This window comes from Formica exsecta, unplaced genomic scaffold (genome assembly GCF_003651465.1).
Source record: "Formica exsecta isolate Colony F162 unplaced genomic scaffold, ASM365146v1 scaffold120, whole genome shotgun sequence".
Lineage (NCBI taxonomy): Eukaryota > Metazoa > Arthropoda > Insecta > Hymenoptera > Formicidae > Formica > Formica exsecta.
Window position 1 is genome coordinate 4,418,185 of NW_021848537.1, and position 19,008 is coordinate 4,437,192.

General features: G+C 34.1%; 3 protein-coding genes across 6 annotated transcripts in view; 1 reads left to right on the plus strand and 2 right to left on the minus strand.

The window, feature by feature from the left end:
• Positions 1 to 8,288, minus strand: part of LOC115243156 (putative epidermal cell surface receptor) — a 9,785-nt gene extending 1,497 nt beyond the window's left edge. For 2 of the 4 annotated variants that reach the window (XM_029819911.1, XM_029819920.1), the window contains exons 1-9: positions 6,607 to 6,883; positions 4,198 to 4,755; positions 3,349 to 3,639; positions 2,685 to 2,877; positions 2,367 to 2,581; positions 1,830 to 2,185; positions 1,278 to 1,542; positions 929 to 1,118; positions 158 to 656 (exon numbers count right to left, since the gene is read on the minus strand). In XM_029819911.1, coding sequence (XP_029675771.1) covers positions 158 to 656; positions 929 to 1,118; positions 1,278 to 1,542; positions 1,830 to 2,185; positions 2,367 to 2,581; positions 2,685 to 2,877; positions 3,349 to 3,639; positions 4,198 to 4,755; positions 6,607 to 6,712 — 2,673 coding nt within the window. In that variant the 5' untranslated portion in view covers positions 6,713 to 6,883. Of the gene's footprint in view, positions 1 to 157; positions 657 to 928; positions 1,119 to 1,277; positions 1,543 to 1,829; positions 2,186 to 2,366; positions 2,582 to 2,684; positions 2,878 to 3,348; positions 3,640 to 4,197; positions 4,756 to 6,606; positions 6,884 to 8,170 lie in introns of those variants that run through there. The other 2 variants (XM_029819927.1, XM_029819936.1) reach the window with 2 other exon arrangements.
• On the minus strand, positions 7,319 to 13,661 carry LOC115243174 (serine/threonine-protein kinase/endoribonuclease IRE1). The gene is made up of 14 exons (XM_029819952.1): positions 13,481 to 13,661; positions 13,049 to 13,416; positions 12,700 to 12,820; positions 12,572 to 12,614; positions 11,940 to 12,319; positions 11,612 to 11,816; positions 11,259 to 11,497; positions 10,800 to 11,119; positions 10,414 to 10,571; positions 9,991 to 10,277; positions 9,605 to 9,901; positions 9,271 to 9,443; positions 8,983 to 9,174; positions 7,319 to 8,568 (listed from the first exon to the last, which is right to left on the minus strand). The coding sequence occupies exons 2-14, from the start codon at positions 13,127 to 13,129 to the stop codon at positions 8,185 to 8,187; spliced, it is 2,880 nt and encodes a 959-aa protein (XP_029675812.1). The 5' UTR covers positions 13,130 to 13,416; positions 13,481 to 13,661; the 3' UTR covers positions 7,319 to 8,184.
• Positions 13,662 to 14,321: 660 nt separating this feature from the next.
• LOC115242134 overlaps positions 14,322 to 19,008 on the plus strand; it is a 15,298-nt gene continuing 10,611 nt past the window's right edge. Inside the window, 4 exon segments of the mRNA XM_029818218.1 lie at positions 14,322 to 14,407; positions 14,823 to 15,177; positions 15,462 to 16,885; positions 17,101 to 18,827. Coding sequence (XP_029674078.1) covers positions 14,847 to 15,177; positions 15,462 to 16,885; positions 17,101 to 18,827 — 3,482 coding nt within the window. The 5' untranslated portion in view covers positions 14,322 to 14,407; positions 14,823 to 14,846.

Sequence of the window (19,008 nt, forward strand, 5' to 3'; positions counted from 1 at the left end):
ATATATATATATATTACTGTTTTTTCTGGAATTTTAATATTCTTAATATTTTAATTCAATTTATATATAATCGTCAAAATTTAAACTATTATTAAGTATTATAGTTAAATCAAAAATTACAAATATAAATAATTTCAATGATCAGTAAATATCTTACTGTTTTCTCGCTTATTAATTCCGTTGATTGTCCCGGAAATGGTATAAAGTAAATACCGATTTCGTACGTGGTTGATGGTTTCAAGTTTTCAATTACACAATTTGTTACAGCACGATGAATCAGTGGTGTTGTCGCATAAACTTTACCATCATGTTCTTTATATCTCAATTGAACGCCGTCTATGAATTGTAACTCGTAATCTGTGAATTTCTTCCACATAACATTGATCCAGGTAGAGTTTGTTTCCACTATTCTAAGTTCAGCGTCAATTAGTATTTGCGGCGGCAAAGTTATCTCTTCTGCACGTTTCTCTAACGTACGTACACTATAAATCTTGCTAGTTGGACTATTGGCCAAATCCTTCAGTTTCACTGTAATCTTCATTTTATATTCAGTCATTGGCTTTAAATCACCTAACTCAAATTCGAGTTGAGGTGTTGCAATTAAATCATCAGGAGGGGCGAACACTTGTACTTTCCACGTAGATGGATCAAAATTTCTAGAAAATGAGAAATACCAAAGATTGAGAGATATTACGATTGGATATATTGAATAATGATGATGCCATATATGAGAAAATGGAGATAAATATATACAAATGGTTCTTGCAACTTACAATCACTTTTCGTCATGCAAACCACTTTTGATCAAGCAAGCTAATGAAATATAATACAAATTATGGTGTTAGCATAAAAATTATAGAATAAATAAATATTATAGTAGCTGCCACTATAAGTTATGCAATTCAGTAATTAATGTCTCACTACATACGTTTTATCGCTGGTATATCGTAGTTCGACTCTTCCATGCAATCCTACCAGAACTTGGGGTATAGTAAATACTAGCCGAACTGTATGTTCATCTAGCGCTTCCAGTATTTGCATTATGACTTCACTGGAGGAAGATGCAGTTGCAAATCCAGATAGTGAAAAGCCTGGAGGTATAATATTATGGTCCAAACCTATAATACATTGTAATATATATTTGTTATTATATCACATTACATATAGATCTATCTTGCTAATTATTAATAAAATTCAGAAGTATCTGAGATATAATGAATCTTCGAGTAGATAATAATGTCAATATTAATAGTTTGATGACTTAAACCATTATTTACCTGGCAATTGTGACAAATGACTACAAGCCCACTGCAAACAGCATGGATTAATAGGTAAATGCATCAATGTTGCCTGATGAGGAGGACACGGCAAATTAGTAGGTGGTAGAGCTGTTACAGGTTTACAAGCAGCTTGACAGGATACATTGCCCATTTCACAATAACAACGTTTTTCACATCCAGTGACATTTGAGGGTAACTCGCTCCAATTATCATATGTAACTCCATCATAGTTACAGGATCCATTATTTCTACAGCGTACCTCCTAGAATAATTGTTATTCTAATATTATAAATTATAAAAACTTGATAAGGTTTTCTCAGAATTTTTTATTAATAAACATATTCTTTATTTAATTTTTATTGGGCTGATAAGAGCCAGACTCAAATAATAGTGCATTAGTTTCAAGGAAAATAATTTCTGAAATTTTGCCAAAGAAAAAAAAGATGTATTTTTTGACAAGAAATATAATAGTTACTATACTAGTTTGTACTTTATTTATATGGGACATTCTATATAAACTTCTAATTCAGAAATTGTTGTAGATCATACCTGAGGGCAACACTGCGGTGCCTTTGGAACAAAATTTGCTGGAACTGTTTCCCAATCTAGACAGTGAGGATCCAGCACATCCAGTCCAAAGTCTGTGGGACATTCTATTGTGTTACATTCAATTTTGCCACCTTCCGCACAAATGCAGAAGAAGATGCATTCATCGTACCATTCTGCACCAATTTTATATGATTTTCCTCTGTAATTGCAGGAATTCTTGTCAGACGTTTTCTCTGAAATGTTTGTCTTTACTACTTCAGCTGGCAGAGACACTTGTATGGCTGGTCCGGTACGACTTCCGTCTGTTACACGAACGTAGTATGTGTGTGCAGGTTCCAAATTTGAAAGAATACCATCTGTAAAATATACTTTATATAGCTTTGTGTCTCTCTTTCTAATTCATCACTTTTCATAATTAAATTTCCCAAGATTAACAATATTCTATAATTAATGAAAGCCAGCAAAGACGTATTTTCTCTTTGAAATCTAAAATCTAAGTAAAATTTGAACAATTTTTCGTCTTCAGTAGAGCTTTACCTTTGTCAGGTTTCTGCTGTCTCCACACATGATTGTTCTGTGAGATCTCTATGGTAACATCTTGGAGGTTTTTTACAGACATCTTCAGTTTGATTGCTGTTGAGTTTAACACTTTTACATCTATCAAATGCACATTTAAGTCAGTGGTATTGTCTGATTTAATCTCATGGTCGCCCAAAGTAACGTCACAAAGTGTAATAGTGCAGCAGGCATCTCTAAAGATATCAAATAATTAATCATTATCTTGTTCATGAATTACTCTATTTCACACATGATTCAATTGTTTGTGACAGTTTTATCCAATGAAGAAGACTATACCTGGGATCAGGTAATACAACGCAGCGGTCATGCTGGTTGACTACAGAAATAGTCTCATTTGGTGGACATCTGGACTGACATTTTAAATGACCACCAGCCTCACAGATGCATACTTTGGAACAGCCATCTTCAATGCGTTGTCCTCTACTCACGGTCTTGTTACCAAGTATGCATGTTTCTTCCGGTTCGGTAGCTGCAACAGCATGTTTCTTTTTTATATTGAATAGCTTTTTTATAAGAAAATAAACATAAAAATCCTACGAAAATATAGAAAAAGATTCTGAATGAAATATAAATAGCTTATGCTATCTGTGATATTGATTGTGAATTATATGTTTATGAAATAACTGACTATAATGCAAAATTCATTCTTTTATTGTAAAAATATGACAATATAGCATATGAAAATATAGCAGATAATGTATTCTAGGACTAATAAGCATTAATAAATGTACTAATAAAATCTCTTGAGTATCTTTTAAGTAGAAAGATAAAAATAAATAATTTAATATGAGAATGAGGTAAGTTTTACAATTTATAAAATTGATTTGTACATATTATTTTAGAAGCAAAAAAAAAAAAAAAAAAAAAAAAACAAATAAATCATGAACTTACCTCAGTCTGTGCTGAGCTCATTAATTTTTGAGGATATAAGGAAACATACCCGAATCTGTGGCACAGACAACAAGGGAACAGCATGAGTCCTCAGTGATTATTTTTTCTTGACACAAAGTATCTCCAATATCTTTGCCCGCCCTGACATAAGGAAAAACACATAACGGTTGACAATCCGTAATTCCATTTTCGGAACATATGCACTTGTCCTTGCAATCTCGGATAACTTTTTCACCTACTGTATAAGTATGATTTCCATAGATACACGTTGGTATTTTCGGAAATAATGTCGAAGAAACGTTTATGGCAGTTTCATTGTGCGATGCGATGTATTCTCCGCCTGTAAAATGTTGTTCAGATTGTTTAGAATTAATTTTTCTTCAAATTGTGACGTACTGTGACGCACTACCATCCGCGTCTGGCTTCTAGTCTAGCCCGGTAAATTTAAAAATTTTTATTTTTTAGTCTTTTTAAAAAGTCTTATTATATTAGTTTTATAATTTGCATATCTGTAATAACGACATTTTATAAAATCGCAAATCAAATATATAATTGATATAAATAAGACAAAATTCTTATATAAAAATATATATTAAAATAAATCGAAATAAATATTTTATTTATATTAATTATTTAATTTATAATGCCTTTCTAAAATTTTCGAACTAAAAATAAAAAAACAATTTTTTAACAAGGCAAAGAAATAATTAGTATATTTTTTATTGTATATATTAATTAATTGTTTTTAGATTAAGAACACTTTAAAACACTCATGTCTAACTGCTTGTATTGTATTAAACATATCTTTGTTTAGATTTAATTTAATAGTTTCCGCGGTAAACTATTAATTACAAAAAAGTCAATATCCGTCATTTATATTATTCTTTATAACGTTTACCTTCGACATCCTTGTCATCCTCGTCCATGCTGATGTCACTAAGATCCGTGATATTAGTATGCAATGAGTTCGTTGGTTCCGGAGAGGAAATGTTTAAGGCTCTGCCTCTTAATGAGGTTGTTTCTTCCGTAGTTTGAATTCCCATTGTAGTGTTCATCATATTCTGGGCAGTAAGATTGTTGATTAGTGTCGTCTTCGTCATAGCAATTATCGGTTCTCCACGAAGAAGAAATGGAATCGATATACTTGTGGCATTTATGGATTTCATTGTCATGGAAGATTGATCAATCTTTGTTGGAGTAGTCGTGGATGAAATTGATAATGTCATTAAAGTATCGGAATCTGCGTTTTTTTTTGTATCATCATCTCTGATTATAGGTTTTTGGTATTTCTGATCACCTTTGGTTTTGGTAAAGTCTATTACAGGTTTTTTCTTTGCTTCGGTAGTGGTCTTGATATCAACTTCTTTTGTTGGATACGCACTTTTTAATTCTGTTATATTATTTCGCCATTCTGTTTGAAAAAGTTGTGTTCCTAAGATATCTTCGCTATTCATATCTATGAACAGAAAAGGGAGATATGATGTTTGAAAAGTTCAAAAATACAGTAAAATTATTAAATATTTTGCTTTTTTAAATATAGTATATCTTTAATTTTGTAAAAAAAAATCGTATATAAAAAATACTGAAAATCTTCTTTTATTAAAACTAAATTAGAATAGATTTTATTCAAACAGAAAAGGAATACGAGAGAATACAAAAAAATATATAAAGATACGAGTATCTTTCATTCATATTTCCTGGAACGAAAAGGATAGATCGCTGTCAGTGATAAGACAAACGTACATAGTTATCTTTTTTTATATGGCATAAAAATTAAGCGCAGACCTTCTTTTTGTTTCCTATGCTCCCAAATACTTGTACTCTTATAATCCTTGATTTTAATGTCATATATAATCTTTCTTTCGATATGATCTATATATTCTATATACTCGCAAATGACATAAGTCTGGGAAAACCGAGCATCTCTCTTGTGCCGTCATTAATGTCTCTGAATGTTCGGTCGCATACACCAAATAAAAGATTATGCTAATATTCTCTATTAATTAAGTAACAAGGCACAACGGAATCAAGATATGCCGAATAACGGTAGTCACACGGATGACGTGAAAGGAAAGGAATGGCAGGAGAGAGAAGTTACACACACACATACAAATTATTGGACCTGACCGCAATCCGAAAGGAGACTCGTACTTCAAATAACTGCATATATGTTTTTGTCTTTTTCAATAATATTATTTACTGATTATTTTCGGTAGTAGGATAGTTTATAAGACTATTAATTTTAAAGAGAACGTTATAGAATTATATGTATGTATGTATATATTATAGTTTATAAAATAGAAAAGTACAGTGTATATGTATGTGTGTGTTCTAATAATATGATCAAATGTCCGTATAACGAAGTTTTGCGTTATGATTTTGTAAAGCAACTAAATGCTAAAATAATAATCCTCTCTTTTTATGCTGTTCTTCCACTTATATTTGTTATGCGAACATGTGACGATGTTAGAGTGAGAAAGCGAGTGAAAGGCGCAACGTGCAACATTTTTATTCTAAATTAGAATAAGAATGAAAATTATATTTTAAACTTCATATTCAAGTAATAATTCAAGTCATAATTAAAAACATTAATTATAGTCAAGAAATAAATCATTAAGCACTAATTTGTCTTGCTAAAAATTATTTATCACTATGTCCTAAATCATTGAACTCTTTAAGACTGATTATAACATCTCTCTCTTTTTCTCTCTGCCTTTCACGTAAAAAACATGGTTTTATTTAAAAAAAAATGATTAATATTAATTGTGATAATTTTGAAATATTTTAAAAATTTATTTAAAAAATGCCTATTATACATATGCACTATCTTCTCATCTCATATGCTATGTTTTTTTATGTCTATAAGTTTATGTACAATTAAAACGTAATAAAAAAAAACACGCATTCAATAACTATTGAGATTTTCTTTGTAAGTAGAACAAAATAAAATAAAGAAATTTTTAATTAATTTAAAACAAAAATATTTAAAATATTAAAGGAATTATCTTTCTATATTATCATCAATTATCTTTTTAATCATGTAATGTAAAAAAAACGTCTTCATAAAGAACTTTTTAATTTTTTTAGATATTGATACTATATAAAAAATTTTTTATACATCTAGATAATTAGCATACTTTTGAACAATCATTTATTTATAAAATAAAGTGATATCTTTTTAAAATTTTCTTACACATGTTAAGAAGTTCTGTTGCCTATTATTACAAATCATTTTGTTGATAACTGGGGTAACGCATATTATAAATATATATATTACAAGATGGGTTTAGCTTCAAGGAGAACTCACCGGGTGTTGTGGCAATTCGCATTTCAGTATTGGCGGTCGTCAAGGAAAAGGCGACCCCGCCTAAGAAGCAGAGCCTTAGCAGAAAGCATTTTTCCTGGATATGCATTCTACTGCATTCTTCTGCACAGCCGTACACACACAAACACGTGCACCTACTGTTTTTTTCTTATAAAAAGATAAAAAATGTATCAAGAAAAAAAAAGTTCAAATACACCTTCTTGACGAGCCACTGTTAAAAACCAACAACGCGGGAACAACAGACAGCCCGTGGCTGACTGGAACGGGTTTCAAAGACCTGGATAGCAAGGAGAAAAAGAGAGAGAATGGTCCATTCTTCATGTATGTGTATATGTGTGAGAGGGGAGAGAGGACAGAATCTCGAAAGGATTGTGTTGAGCTCGCAGTTCACGAAACACTGTCGTGTATATGCACGCTGAAAGCGTGGCAACTGATCGACTGGCCGCTCTCTCTCGTCTCGTTTATGATCCGTTCCGAGGCTAAAGTTAAAGTGCAGTGTAGCGGTGAACGGGATTCACCTCCATAACATATATACATAATATAATTCCACGTGTTATCAAATAAATGAGCAAGTGAGATAATTCCTATGTGTGACAAAAAAGAAAATATTTAATTATTAAAATATTACATTTTCAAGAAAAGAGATAAAAGGCGGCAGATATACGCATCTGTTTAAAAAAATATTGTAAAAGTATTACTTTTAATATATATTTTATCTATGTATGATTAATGAGTCTTTGCATGCCAGAATTAGAAATAATTAAAAATCGCAAAATTAAAATCTGAAAATAATGATTTTATAAAAAAACTAATTTAATACATTCTCTTGCAGATAACAACAGATAAATGTTGTCTGTCAGTGATTATTGCAAACACTTTTGACACATGCACACGATGCATCAATATTATATCTTACATAAGTCTAAATTTGTTTTGTACAATTAGATACATTGTAAATCTATTAATAAATAATGAAACAGATATCTGCCTGCTTGACTCCCAGTATTATAAATCAATGTTTACGCACGCTTTTTACAAAAGTGGCAATTTTTACATGAGATTATATATATATATATATAAAAGGATTATATATATATAAAAACTCACGTGATTCCTAATATCATAATCCAAGATGACAATAGTGAAGAACCAGATTAATATGTTTACTATCAACATCAACTAATATTTCTATCATATTTCTTTAAAAAAATTAAAATCTTTAAAAAATCCAAAGATTACAAAAAAAAGATAAAAAAATAATTCTAGATTGCATTAATTCCGTGTTCTTATATCAGATTTTTAAACTAATATAAAAATGTTATTAAAATATTAATTAAATATACATGCCATATCACCTATATAAAAAATGATTCGTAATTCAAATAATTCTTTTCTTCAACGAAAAGCAAAACCTCATTTTATCATATCAAACTAGATTTTATCAAACTATAATTCCGATAGAAATTTTATTTTGATCCAGATATTCGCACACTCGCACTATTTTTTATCTTTAATATACATATAAAGATTCATAAATGTGTCTTACTATTTCGGAATAATCTAATTCGGCGATTGCAATATCCACGGCGAGGGTTCCTCTTGCTTCCTCTTCTCTTGTTTTCTTCTCTGACCGCGATATTTTATTCGATTGAGAGTCCAATTGACGCCATCTGTCTGTTGCATTTTGGTCGGTGTTGATAGTGCATCACTAATTCGCTCCATACGTGTGAATTTGGTTAATTTTTGCTCTTCGTAACCACTCGTAAAAATATACTGCGAATGGTAATACTGTTTCATGCACGATTCGTCTCGAAAACTCTGCATCGCACACCATACGTGACACAATAAACATGGAAATCTCGACAGCCAATATTCTGTAAACTGTTCAGGAATTTCGCCAAGACTTTCCTGTGCTTTTGGACTTAGTTCTCTGTAGTGATGCTTCTAATAACACAATACCATTCTAACATTAATAATAAGTCAATGTAGAAAATTATACAATTAGGATATTGCTGAAACTACGTTATATTTCTGCTTCACTTATATCTGCATCTATTAGTTTTGTAGAGAAGCCACATGTTTCATCTAATTGTTGTAAAAATCATTATGTTCTTATGACATATAAACGATTCTACGCTACAGAAAAACAAAATTTATCCCATCAAATCTGTTGCATTAAATATGTATAAATATATGTGGCTTTTGTAATAAATATGAAACAAATTCCATCAGAAAATATTTTTAAAAGTTTTAATTTTTCTATGTTTGTAAGTTACAATTATTCTTGTCACCGAAGGAATTTTTTAATTGCATAGTGTTTGTATTTTTACTTATACATTCGTGTTTTTTCTCACTAACCTTATTCCGTAGAGCCCTGAGTAGATCTCTTACGCTATTGCCTCGATAACTTCTGTATTTTCGCAAATCTGTTGCAACCTCCAAATCTATGTACAATCTCCAATCGTCGCGTATCACGCGTTCGCTGCAAGTTTCTAAGGCTACCAAAGCTGGACTATCAAATTGATCTTTTTCCACTCGATCGCTAATATCCTGTCACATATATTATCTTTTGTTACATATGTTTTTATCTATTTGGACTCCGAATAAGAGAAATGGATCTCAAAAATATCAAAACATTTCACATACCTGGAAAAAACTCAAAATCTCTGCTGAATTCCAAAAGATCGGGTAGCTACAAATTGCCGAAGCTGGTGGCCTCCCAGCAGGGTTACTGCATATCATTGCTTTGATTAATAACAATGCTAATTCTGTGTCACTCGAGGATATTCCTCGAAGCGCTGTCAGATTAGTCTCGCCACCTGCAAAAATAAAACAGGCCAAATAAATAACTGATGATTAGTTGATATTTTATATTTAATTAATGCATAAGAAGTGTGTATAAAAATATATAATTAATGTATAAGAAATAATAATTAAGGCTTAAAATATAATTTAAAATTTCATTTGAATTACTACTTACAGAGAATATTGGCTTGTCTGCGTAATGGATCGCCGAAAGGATGCTTGCCGTCAGAGAGAACATAATAAAAAACACAGCCAAGTGAAAAGATATCAACTGCACACGTCGTCCTTTCTCCATTCAACATTTCCGGTGCTATCCAGCCATCAGTCCCAGTAATGCCGGATCTCCGCGAAAATGATACGCGTCCAAGCTGAAGTTTCTTGCATAATCCGAAATCTGATATCATCGCACGTACCTCTCCTCGAGGTCCAGGTACAGAGAGCAACACATTGTGAGGCTTAATATCTCTGTGGACTATACAAAGATCATATAAGTTTAAATTAAATCAACAAATTCGAGAAATTTATTCTTGATATGTTGCGAAATTACATATACAGTCTCACCGATATCTAAAAAATGTAGATGCGCCAATCCAGAGGTAGCCTGATGCAAAATATTTTTCACAGATATCTTTTTCCTGTCGTATTTACCCGTTACGTAATCTTGCAAAGTGGCTTCGGCTAGTTCCAGGGCGATATATCTGAACATACGATCCTGTTCGGTACAAAAATATCTGACTACATTTGCATGCGCATCTGATTCTCTCAACAGAGCTACTTCCCGATCTGCGAACGTAAAACAATCCGGCAAAAGACGTTTCACGGCCACAGCACGACCGTCAAAATCACCTCTGAATAAAGAAAATTAAATTAAATTAAATTTTTCGTATTAAAAATTAATTAATACTTATTTTTTTGCATGAACGAAAATAATGTTGAAAGCAATCGAGATAAATACTACAAACTACAATTAGAAATGCAACATACCTATACACAAATGTTCCTTCGCATCCTTTGCCAAGAACTTGTTCTGTGTCGAAAATAATTTTTCCCACTTTCACTAAGCCCTCTCCAATATCTTCTGGCATAACAATCATGTTGGTTGATTTACCAGAATAATTAGTGCGACTGCTTTCTCGCGACATCTTAACAATCAATTTAATATAATTCAAATTTAATAGCATGTACATTAATCAAGCTTGTATAAACTATATATTAAAAACTGAAATTGAGATTGCATGAAAAAAAGCTTATTATTTATTAATTTATTCGTTTATGTATAAATCTATTGAAAAATTCTTTTTCCAAAAATTGATTAACATTGTATTATCTTTTTTCTAATTCCACAATGCATAATACATGAAACATCTTACCTGTGATAGTTGCTGAAGTTGCTCCTTATTTTGTGCATATAGATACCACAATGCTGCAATCATGCATCCTGCAAATATGATCAGGACCAATTTTATACCTCTATTTTCTTGTTGATTGATCCATACTTTGGTCGTGCTGTACATGTTTAATAAAATTCTCTGCCAATGATGATTGCTTTCTGGTTGCACAGTATTATTTGATATATCCGACTGCATGGCAATAGGTAACTTCATCTCGGTGACATTCAATGTTGAAGCCTCCAAAATTATCGGATCGGATCGCCCAGTTATTTGAAGGAGTTGATTTTGTGGTTTATACACTACAGATATATTGTGATAGCAAAAATTACAAAAATTATAAAATCTGTATAATGCTATGATAAAACTATGATATAATATAATCATGCTTTATTGATTCACTAATACAATGTATACATGCAACTATGATTTGTATATTACCTAGCATACTTTTGGTGTTTTCAAAACTTTGGTAACCATCGTTAGCTATGTCAATATTAGGAATAAAAACATAATCCCCTGGCAATGGCACTTTATTATCAGTTGCATCAACATGTGAAGTTAATAATGGGCCCTCCAGCAATAAATGTCCAATGTTGTTCGATATCGTCGTGGCCGAATCAACGAGCGATGGTAACGCATAGGGACCAAAGTGATGCATTCCAACAAACAAGGTAGGACTAAAACAAGAAGAGATTATTTTAACTTTAATTATTCACTTTTAAATATGCAAATCTTCTTTGTTTAACCTTTTCATGATAAAATCTTTTCTATTTAAATATTTTCTAACTTACAACAACTGAATGTCAGTTGGTTTCGTCGCAAAATTTTCCAACAGAGAATCAGCAATACTTGTGAAAGGAATTGTTAGTAATCCGTCTTTAGTTACAGTGTATATTGCTATCACTGGGCTTTTAAGATCTAATTTCCAAAGAATTCTGCCTAATCTATCTAAAGTCACAACACGACCTGTTGAACTTGTGGTAAAATGTAACAAATCTAAAAATAAATTTATATTATATTATAAAATGTTATAAATATATGTATTTAATATTCTACACAAAATAATTTATAAGAGAATTTTTAAAATGTGTAATTGTTTCACAAAAATAAATAACATACCATATTTTTCTGTTACATCAGGTTCCATTTGTGCAGCAGAGTAATCATAAAATGTTACATTCCACTTTCTATCTTTGCGCTTGCTGTCAACCATAATAATGTTATATTCTGTGCGACCCACAAAAATAGCATTCTGCATTTCCAAAGGACAAGTATTTTTCTCACTATTAAAACTTAAAAGCTGTTCTCTTTCACCAGTTGTTAAATCTATGCTAAACCAGGTATCTATTTTTCTGCCAGTGTATAATATTCCTTCGCTGCTTCTGCAAGGACTGTTAGCTACCAACTGAGGAATAGTAAATGGTAGCTTTTTTAATACCTCTGAATCTCTGCCAAAGAGATAGAGAGAACCATCTCTGGGGTCTGGCAGAAACATTGGTCTAGAAATTAAAAAAATAGTTAATAATAATTCAATATCTTGTGTTATTAAATGCACAAGACACACATAATAATCATAATTTTATGAATAAATATAGACATTTAATAAATGTCACAAAACTATATATAATTATATTTTAAAAAAGTAAATTTAACATAAATAATTAATTTTACAAAAGTAATTGTAAAATATTATTAAGCATCTTATATTTTATTATGTGTAACATACTTAATGTAATATGTAAATAACATACATTTTAGATTCTGATAGATTGATAGGCACTTTGACTACTGGTTCTGAAACATGATGAACCATAGTACATAAATATAATAAAAACAATAATCTAATTAATTTCCTAATGTAATCAAACAAAATAATTACCATCATTTTGTTGCCAAAGTATTTCCCCTGATCGCTGACTAACGCCAACAAACAATCCTCCAAGAGTCGAAAATACAAGAAGATTATCATCTTCTCCTGCTATCAGTTCAGTATTAAGACTCTAACAATAAATATTTAAATCAAATTTTAATTACATAAGCAAATAACTATAATAATTATAGCTTCCTTATGATTTTATTTAGAATATGCAATATATGATATGCATGCCAGAGAAATATAAGTTGTAAAAAATTTTACTTTTATTTTATTTAGTTTGTTATTCCATAAATCTATAAAAGAATTAATCAATTTCTTATAATAAATCTTTAATAAAGATTATATTACATACATCTACCATTTGCTGTCCTACAATAAATGCAAATATTGTCAGGGTAACAAGCATCATTGGCTGAATCATCCACCTTTGCATTGTGAAGAGTATTTATGAATATATATGAATATTGTTGATCGTACAATATGCAAATATGAAATTTCTCCTGCCACAAGTTTAGCTCCATGCAATCACAATGCATCAGTATTTCCTTTATGTAGTATTCATAACAGATATACCATTAATGCAATTATTATACATTATCTTTCTGCGAAAGACAATAGAAGAGATGGAAATCACATGTCTGTATAAATCTCAATTGTACATTAACATGCTCTTACTTCTTAGATAAAAATACAGAGCAATGTTGTACAGACGAGATCATCCTGTAAAAATGATTGTTACAGAATACATTTATATTTTGTTACCACAATGGTTACAAGTATGTACCTGAAGCGAAGATAAAAATATCATAATAAATATATTTTATTCATCTGATCGCAAGTTTCTTCAGCTTCTGAGAACGGAAGCAGTCTCTCAGAAGCATATACGATAAACGATACAAAATAATACGCAAATTCATGGAATATTTTATATAGACACGTGTCTCATCATATATATATACACACATATATATATGTATATATTTCTACGCACATCATCGACCATAGACTATATAGTAAATGTAGAAGTACAGTATAAAATAGTAATAATTCATGCCAAAGAGAATCGAAGTTGCGTTCCAAAAATTATTCTTTGGTGTGTAGTAGTGACCAATCAGAACAAAGGAATTTTTTGTTTCTCTTGTTTTGATTGGTCAAACGCAACTCTTGATTGAACGTCACTCCGAGAGAGTGACGTTCTATTGGCTATCAAATAGAAACATTACCGGGACTTGAAAATTCTCTATTCAACAGCCAATTGCGTGACCATGCGTCTACCTGTGTTTTCTCGCTGAAAAACTCCCATCGTTTCCCGCGATCAACGGACGACGATAGGGGAAAGGGAAGCGGCAGCGGCATCTCGGAGCGCGGTTACCTCACGAGCGACCGGCTTCCTCGGTGCATTTTTGCGCGCGGAACGATTCCGTCTCTGTCGGCGCGGCGCGGAAAGTGTGCGGAAATTAACCGAAACGTGTCACCGATTCCCGTGGTGGATTGCGGAAACGTGTAGATAGGTGATAAGCAAATGCGTTTTTCGGAATCGACGACGTAGGTACACCCGGTCGGAGGGGACGCGACGCCAAGTATCGGTGAGTCTCGCGTGCGTTCCCTCCCTCCGCGACGGAAATCGCGGTTTCCATCATCGAGACCAGACGTTCCCGCCGTAACCTTTCGTCGCCATTGTAACTATGTATCACATCGTTGAATCGTATATGTAATTTTATACGCTCTTATCTACGCGAGATATGTTCCTTAAATAAATACACGTAACGTGTACGGTTTACAATCAGAGATTTGCATTTTTACGCGCGTGTTAAACCGGATCAAGCAAACGATCGTGAACGAATGTTGGCGAATAAGCGTGATGGGGCATTAATTTTATGAATTCCTTTTTTTCATAAAATGATTTTTTATGATTATCATTTAAATAAATATTTAAATAAAGCTTCACCAGTAATACTTGTTGATATTTGTACTTGTTTGCTTGATCTCTAGCTTTACATTCACAAATGTCTTTATTTTTATATATAAGTATTGTAATATTTGATAATAGTTGCGATGTCTATATCGATATCGATATCACAGTTTACTGACAAAAAAATATAACTATACATTAATTTTATTTCTAGAATGCTTATCACAATCTATCGATAATGTCGAATCCAGAGGAAATGGACAGCTGTGTCTCAGCTACACAAGAGACTTATAAAAATGCCAAGGAGGAGGACTCCAAAAAGAGAAGTTTCAATGAAAACCAAAATGCAAGCTGGGGCGAAAGTCAAGATTTTTGTCTTATCGTCGAAGGAGATAGCATGACAGAGGGAGAAAAGCTCTCTATAAAAGATGAAGACGCTAATCGCCAAGATTCTACAGAACAGTCGAATCTACAGCAGATTCCAGTGTCACAGACAGATGACAAAGTGGTCACAAATGATGAAGTCAAAAATATCGAAGATGAAAAGATAATGGAAAACGAGAGTGTAGATCTAAAGCATAGTTTTAAGAAAAGTGAAATATTTTTATACAATGTAATGATACCTCTATAGTAACATTAAAATAATTAAATAATGTAAATTTTCATTTTCAAAACTCTATGTGTGTATGCACGCGTGCGTGTTATCAAATAAATGAGCAAGTAAGAGATAATTCCTGTGTGACAAAAAAGAAAATATTTAATTATTAAAATATTACATTTTCAAGAAAAGAGATAAAAGGCGGCAGATATACGCATCTGTTTAAAAAAATATTGTAAAAGTATTACTTTGTAGGGAATGTATTCAGCGATGTAAACGATTCGGAGAGGAAAAATGAATTTTCCGATGAAGACGAAATCATCCAAGCTACACCTCCGCAGAATCATTCGCCGTCTAGGAAAAGTGCCGGCAATATCGACATTACGGGTTTAAAACGGAAAGCTGAGTCCATTGACGAACCCCCTGCTAAAGTCACCAGAACGGTGTCTATGAAAGATATAGCGGACACTGAGAAACGACTGGAGAAGGAAGAGGAGGAGAGTCGTCAGTCTGGCGAATCTGACGACTCGTATCAAGATTTATTCAAAAATATTGACAGGCACGTCGTAATAGAGGAGACCCAGGATCCAATCAACCAAGAGTTTACTCAGAACTCTTTGGCGAGCCCTTTAGAACGTACGACAATCGATGATGATAAAACGCAGAACCCTCATCACTCCGAACAAGTAAATCAACAAGAGGAAGTCTTTTCTGAGAAATGTTGCAATATGGAGAAGGATGAGAATCTGAATGTTTCCGCGAAACTGACCGATGTTAGCGCCAATGACAGTATTGTCGTCAACATAAATTCCATAAACGAAAGTGACTCGCAAGTGGAAGACAGCGATTTGCCGATTGAAGCAAAGAGGAATGCTGATTCGACGGTCGCTGTCGAGAAATCTGCGACTGAAACGTTAGACGAGACGGACAGATCTGTAAAAGTAAAGAATACCGAAACACTTTTCGGCGAAAGCAATAAAGTTGAGCACACGAATTGCATCGAGAAAACCGCCGATGATGATAAAAAAATCTCGTCTTCTCAGATCAAACTACGAACCAGCGTGGAACTTATATACGAAAGCGCGAGTCGAATTGCCGACAATGACGAAAAAAAATCAAAGCCGGAAGTGGTGGAGATCGACGAGGACGAAGGTGACAAGATTGTAGACTCGTCGACCGAGGTGATATACGATCGTAAAAATACTAAACCGGAGCCGGAAGTCGTCGAGATCGTCGACGACTCACACGAGGATGTTGAGAAGACTCATCCGGGATTCGTCCCGGACTCGGGAGAGGGTTCCGAGATACAGACTGTGGAAAAGAGCAGCATCGATTTCAGCTACAAGTCCACAGAGAGTATGAAAGAGTCGTCGTTGGATTCTAGACCACCGACAACGGATAATAAGATGGTGAACGGTAGCCTTGAATCCAAGAAGGCTGATAACGACGTGACCCTGAGCATGGAATCGGACACATTCTCCGGCTGTGATGCGCCAATCTTTACGAAAGCCGACATCAATGTAGACAATGTGAAGAAACTGGATAATGTCAATTCCTTCGTGTTCAGAGACCCGGACAATATTGAGCTGATCAGTCTAAGCGACACTGATACGTCCAATGTGGAGGAAAAGAGCAAGTCCGATCTAATCCACAACAGTGCGCCGATCAAGACCGTGCAGGTACAGTCACAATAAATACTTGTTTGTCTTCCCACATCATCCATCATAAAAAAGATTTAATTATAATTATTATAATTATTAATAAATACATTAAATTATAAATATAAAGAAAGCTATAGAGAGAATTTATTATATAAAAAAGATATTTTTTGCGTAAATTATAAAAATATATATATATATTATTATTATTATTATTATTATTATTATTATTACAGATGGAGCGAGAGATCGGTATGTATGTCAAACTCAAGTGCATGATTCACATGGACGAAAACACGAAGGAGTACGTGAACAAGGAGCTGACGGCAGTGCATTGCGAGCCCGTAATCGAGTCCACGATGGGTAGACAAAAGAACGAGGACAGCCAATCCTCATTAGCGGACATCTCTGATAATAAGGATTCGCCGCCCGGTTCTGTCAATAGCAATCCCCACTTGTATCAACTGAATCCTTCCCGACTATCTATCATGTCGTCCATCAGCTCATCGAGCTCGGCGTCCAGCGCCGCTGCTCTAGCCGCGAAACTCGCCTTGAAGGCGCTGGGGCCGGCGAGGTACACGAAGAAACTGTCTTCCCAGGAATCGCTATTGACAGACAAATTGATATTGGACGATATCTATAATCGCGTGACGCGCGAGTGGAAAAATCACCACTTGGTAACCGCGACGATCCTGAATTGCGCGAACACGGAGCTCAGTACAACGAATGTTGGCAATATTGAGCTGACAGATCATCGTAATACTCATCACTTGAGAGATAACTTTGTACGTTCGTCGACACCATCGGAAGATGCCGCAGCCAGTGCGAAAATCGAATTAACCGCCACGCCGAAGAACACGAAGAAAGGGAAAGCTGTGAAGAGACCGAGGAGTAAAGTGGCGAAATCGAACGCTGTACAGACCAATGGCAACGAGGACATGGCGAATATAAATACCGAGCCGACTCTGCACGCTTCCTCCGTTGCAGAGACCGACACACCGTCCGGCAAGAAGAAGAGCAGATTAGAAAGTACGGAGAATAAATTAGGCGTGGACATCTTGGCGAATTCGTCGCTGCGAAACGATCCGGCTGACGAACTGATCGGTAAAAGCGTATTCGCCAAATGGTCGGACAATAATTACTATCCCGGTATGGTGGATGATCGACTCAAGACCAAGTACAAGGTGAACTTTTACGACGGCAAGAGCAAGACGCTTATACCGGAGTTCGTTATACCGATACCAAAGATTCTGAGGGAGGGTCTGTCCGTTTACGCGACTACGAAAGCTAATGATTATGGCTCCTGCGGCATTATCGTCGATTCCCACATGTCGTCGACGGTAAGCAACAGCGATGATAACAGCGACACGTACTACACGGTGGAGACCGACGAGGGTGAGCGATTGCGCGTGCAAGTGCGGGACATTTTCCTCTCGGCCGATCAAGCACAGGTGCTAAAGGAAGAGGTGGACTCCGCTAGTAAGAGTTCTATGCCGAGCACGCCGAAGACGCTCGGCCAAGTGACGCTCGACAACATGGTGGACGGCAAACGGCGCTCGAAACGGATCGGCACACCGGTCTTCTCGACCCCCAAGTCAAAAAGCAACGGGACGAGCAGTTCTACTAGCAAGATCAAATCTTCGGAACCCTCTGTGTCCGGCGTGTCCGTCAGATTAAAGGACACGTTGTCGGAGAACGAGGGCCTGTCGAGCGATTCGAATGTCGAATTGGCTCAGGTGCAAGACGAGTATGTTCTGTTAGGTTTGCAGAAGGAGATAATCGGCACGCCGTACGAGCAGATTATGAAGGGTCCGCAGAACAGAATCAAAGGCAAACCACGCAACAAAAAGAAGGTAGAAGATCCGCAGACTATCGCCACGCTTGGCCCGATCCCAACAAACTCCAACATTTTTAAAGGCATGTCGTTCATTCTCACTTGCGTATCCTTGGAAACGTTGGACAGGTATATATATATATATATTTTCTTCTCCTCTTCTTTACCTTATATTTATCAATTTACGCAGCAATTCCACAATTTTAAGAACACTGAAAAAATAAAAGAATATTAGTCAAAATAAGTTATATATATATATATATATATATTTTTTTTTAATATTTTTATTCGTCTTGTCATCTTTAGAAAA

Bases quoted from the DNA above. Each gene is read 5' to 3' on its own strand.
- LOC115243174 (XM_029819952.1), bottom strand. From the start codon at position 13,129: ATGCAAAGGTGGATGATTCAGCCAATGATGCTTGTTACCCTGACAATA. The intron at 10,572-10,799 runs GTAAGATGTTTC...TTGATTGTTAAG, and splicing joins AACTTCAGCAACTATCACAG to ATGTCGCGAGAAAGCAGTCG. The intron at 9,175-9,270 runs GTATGTGAAATG...TATATGTGACAG, and splicing joins AGATTTTGAGTTTTTTCCAG to GATATTAGCGATCGAGTGGA.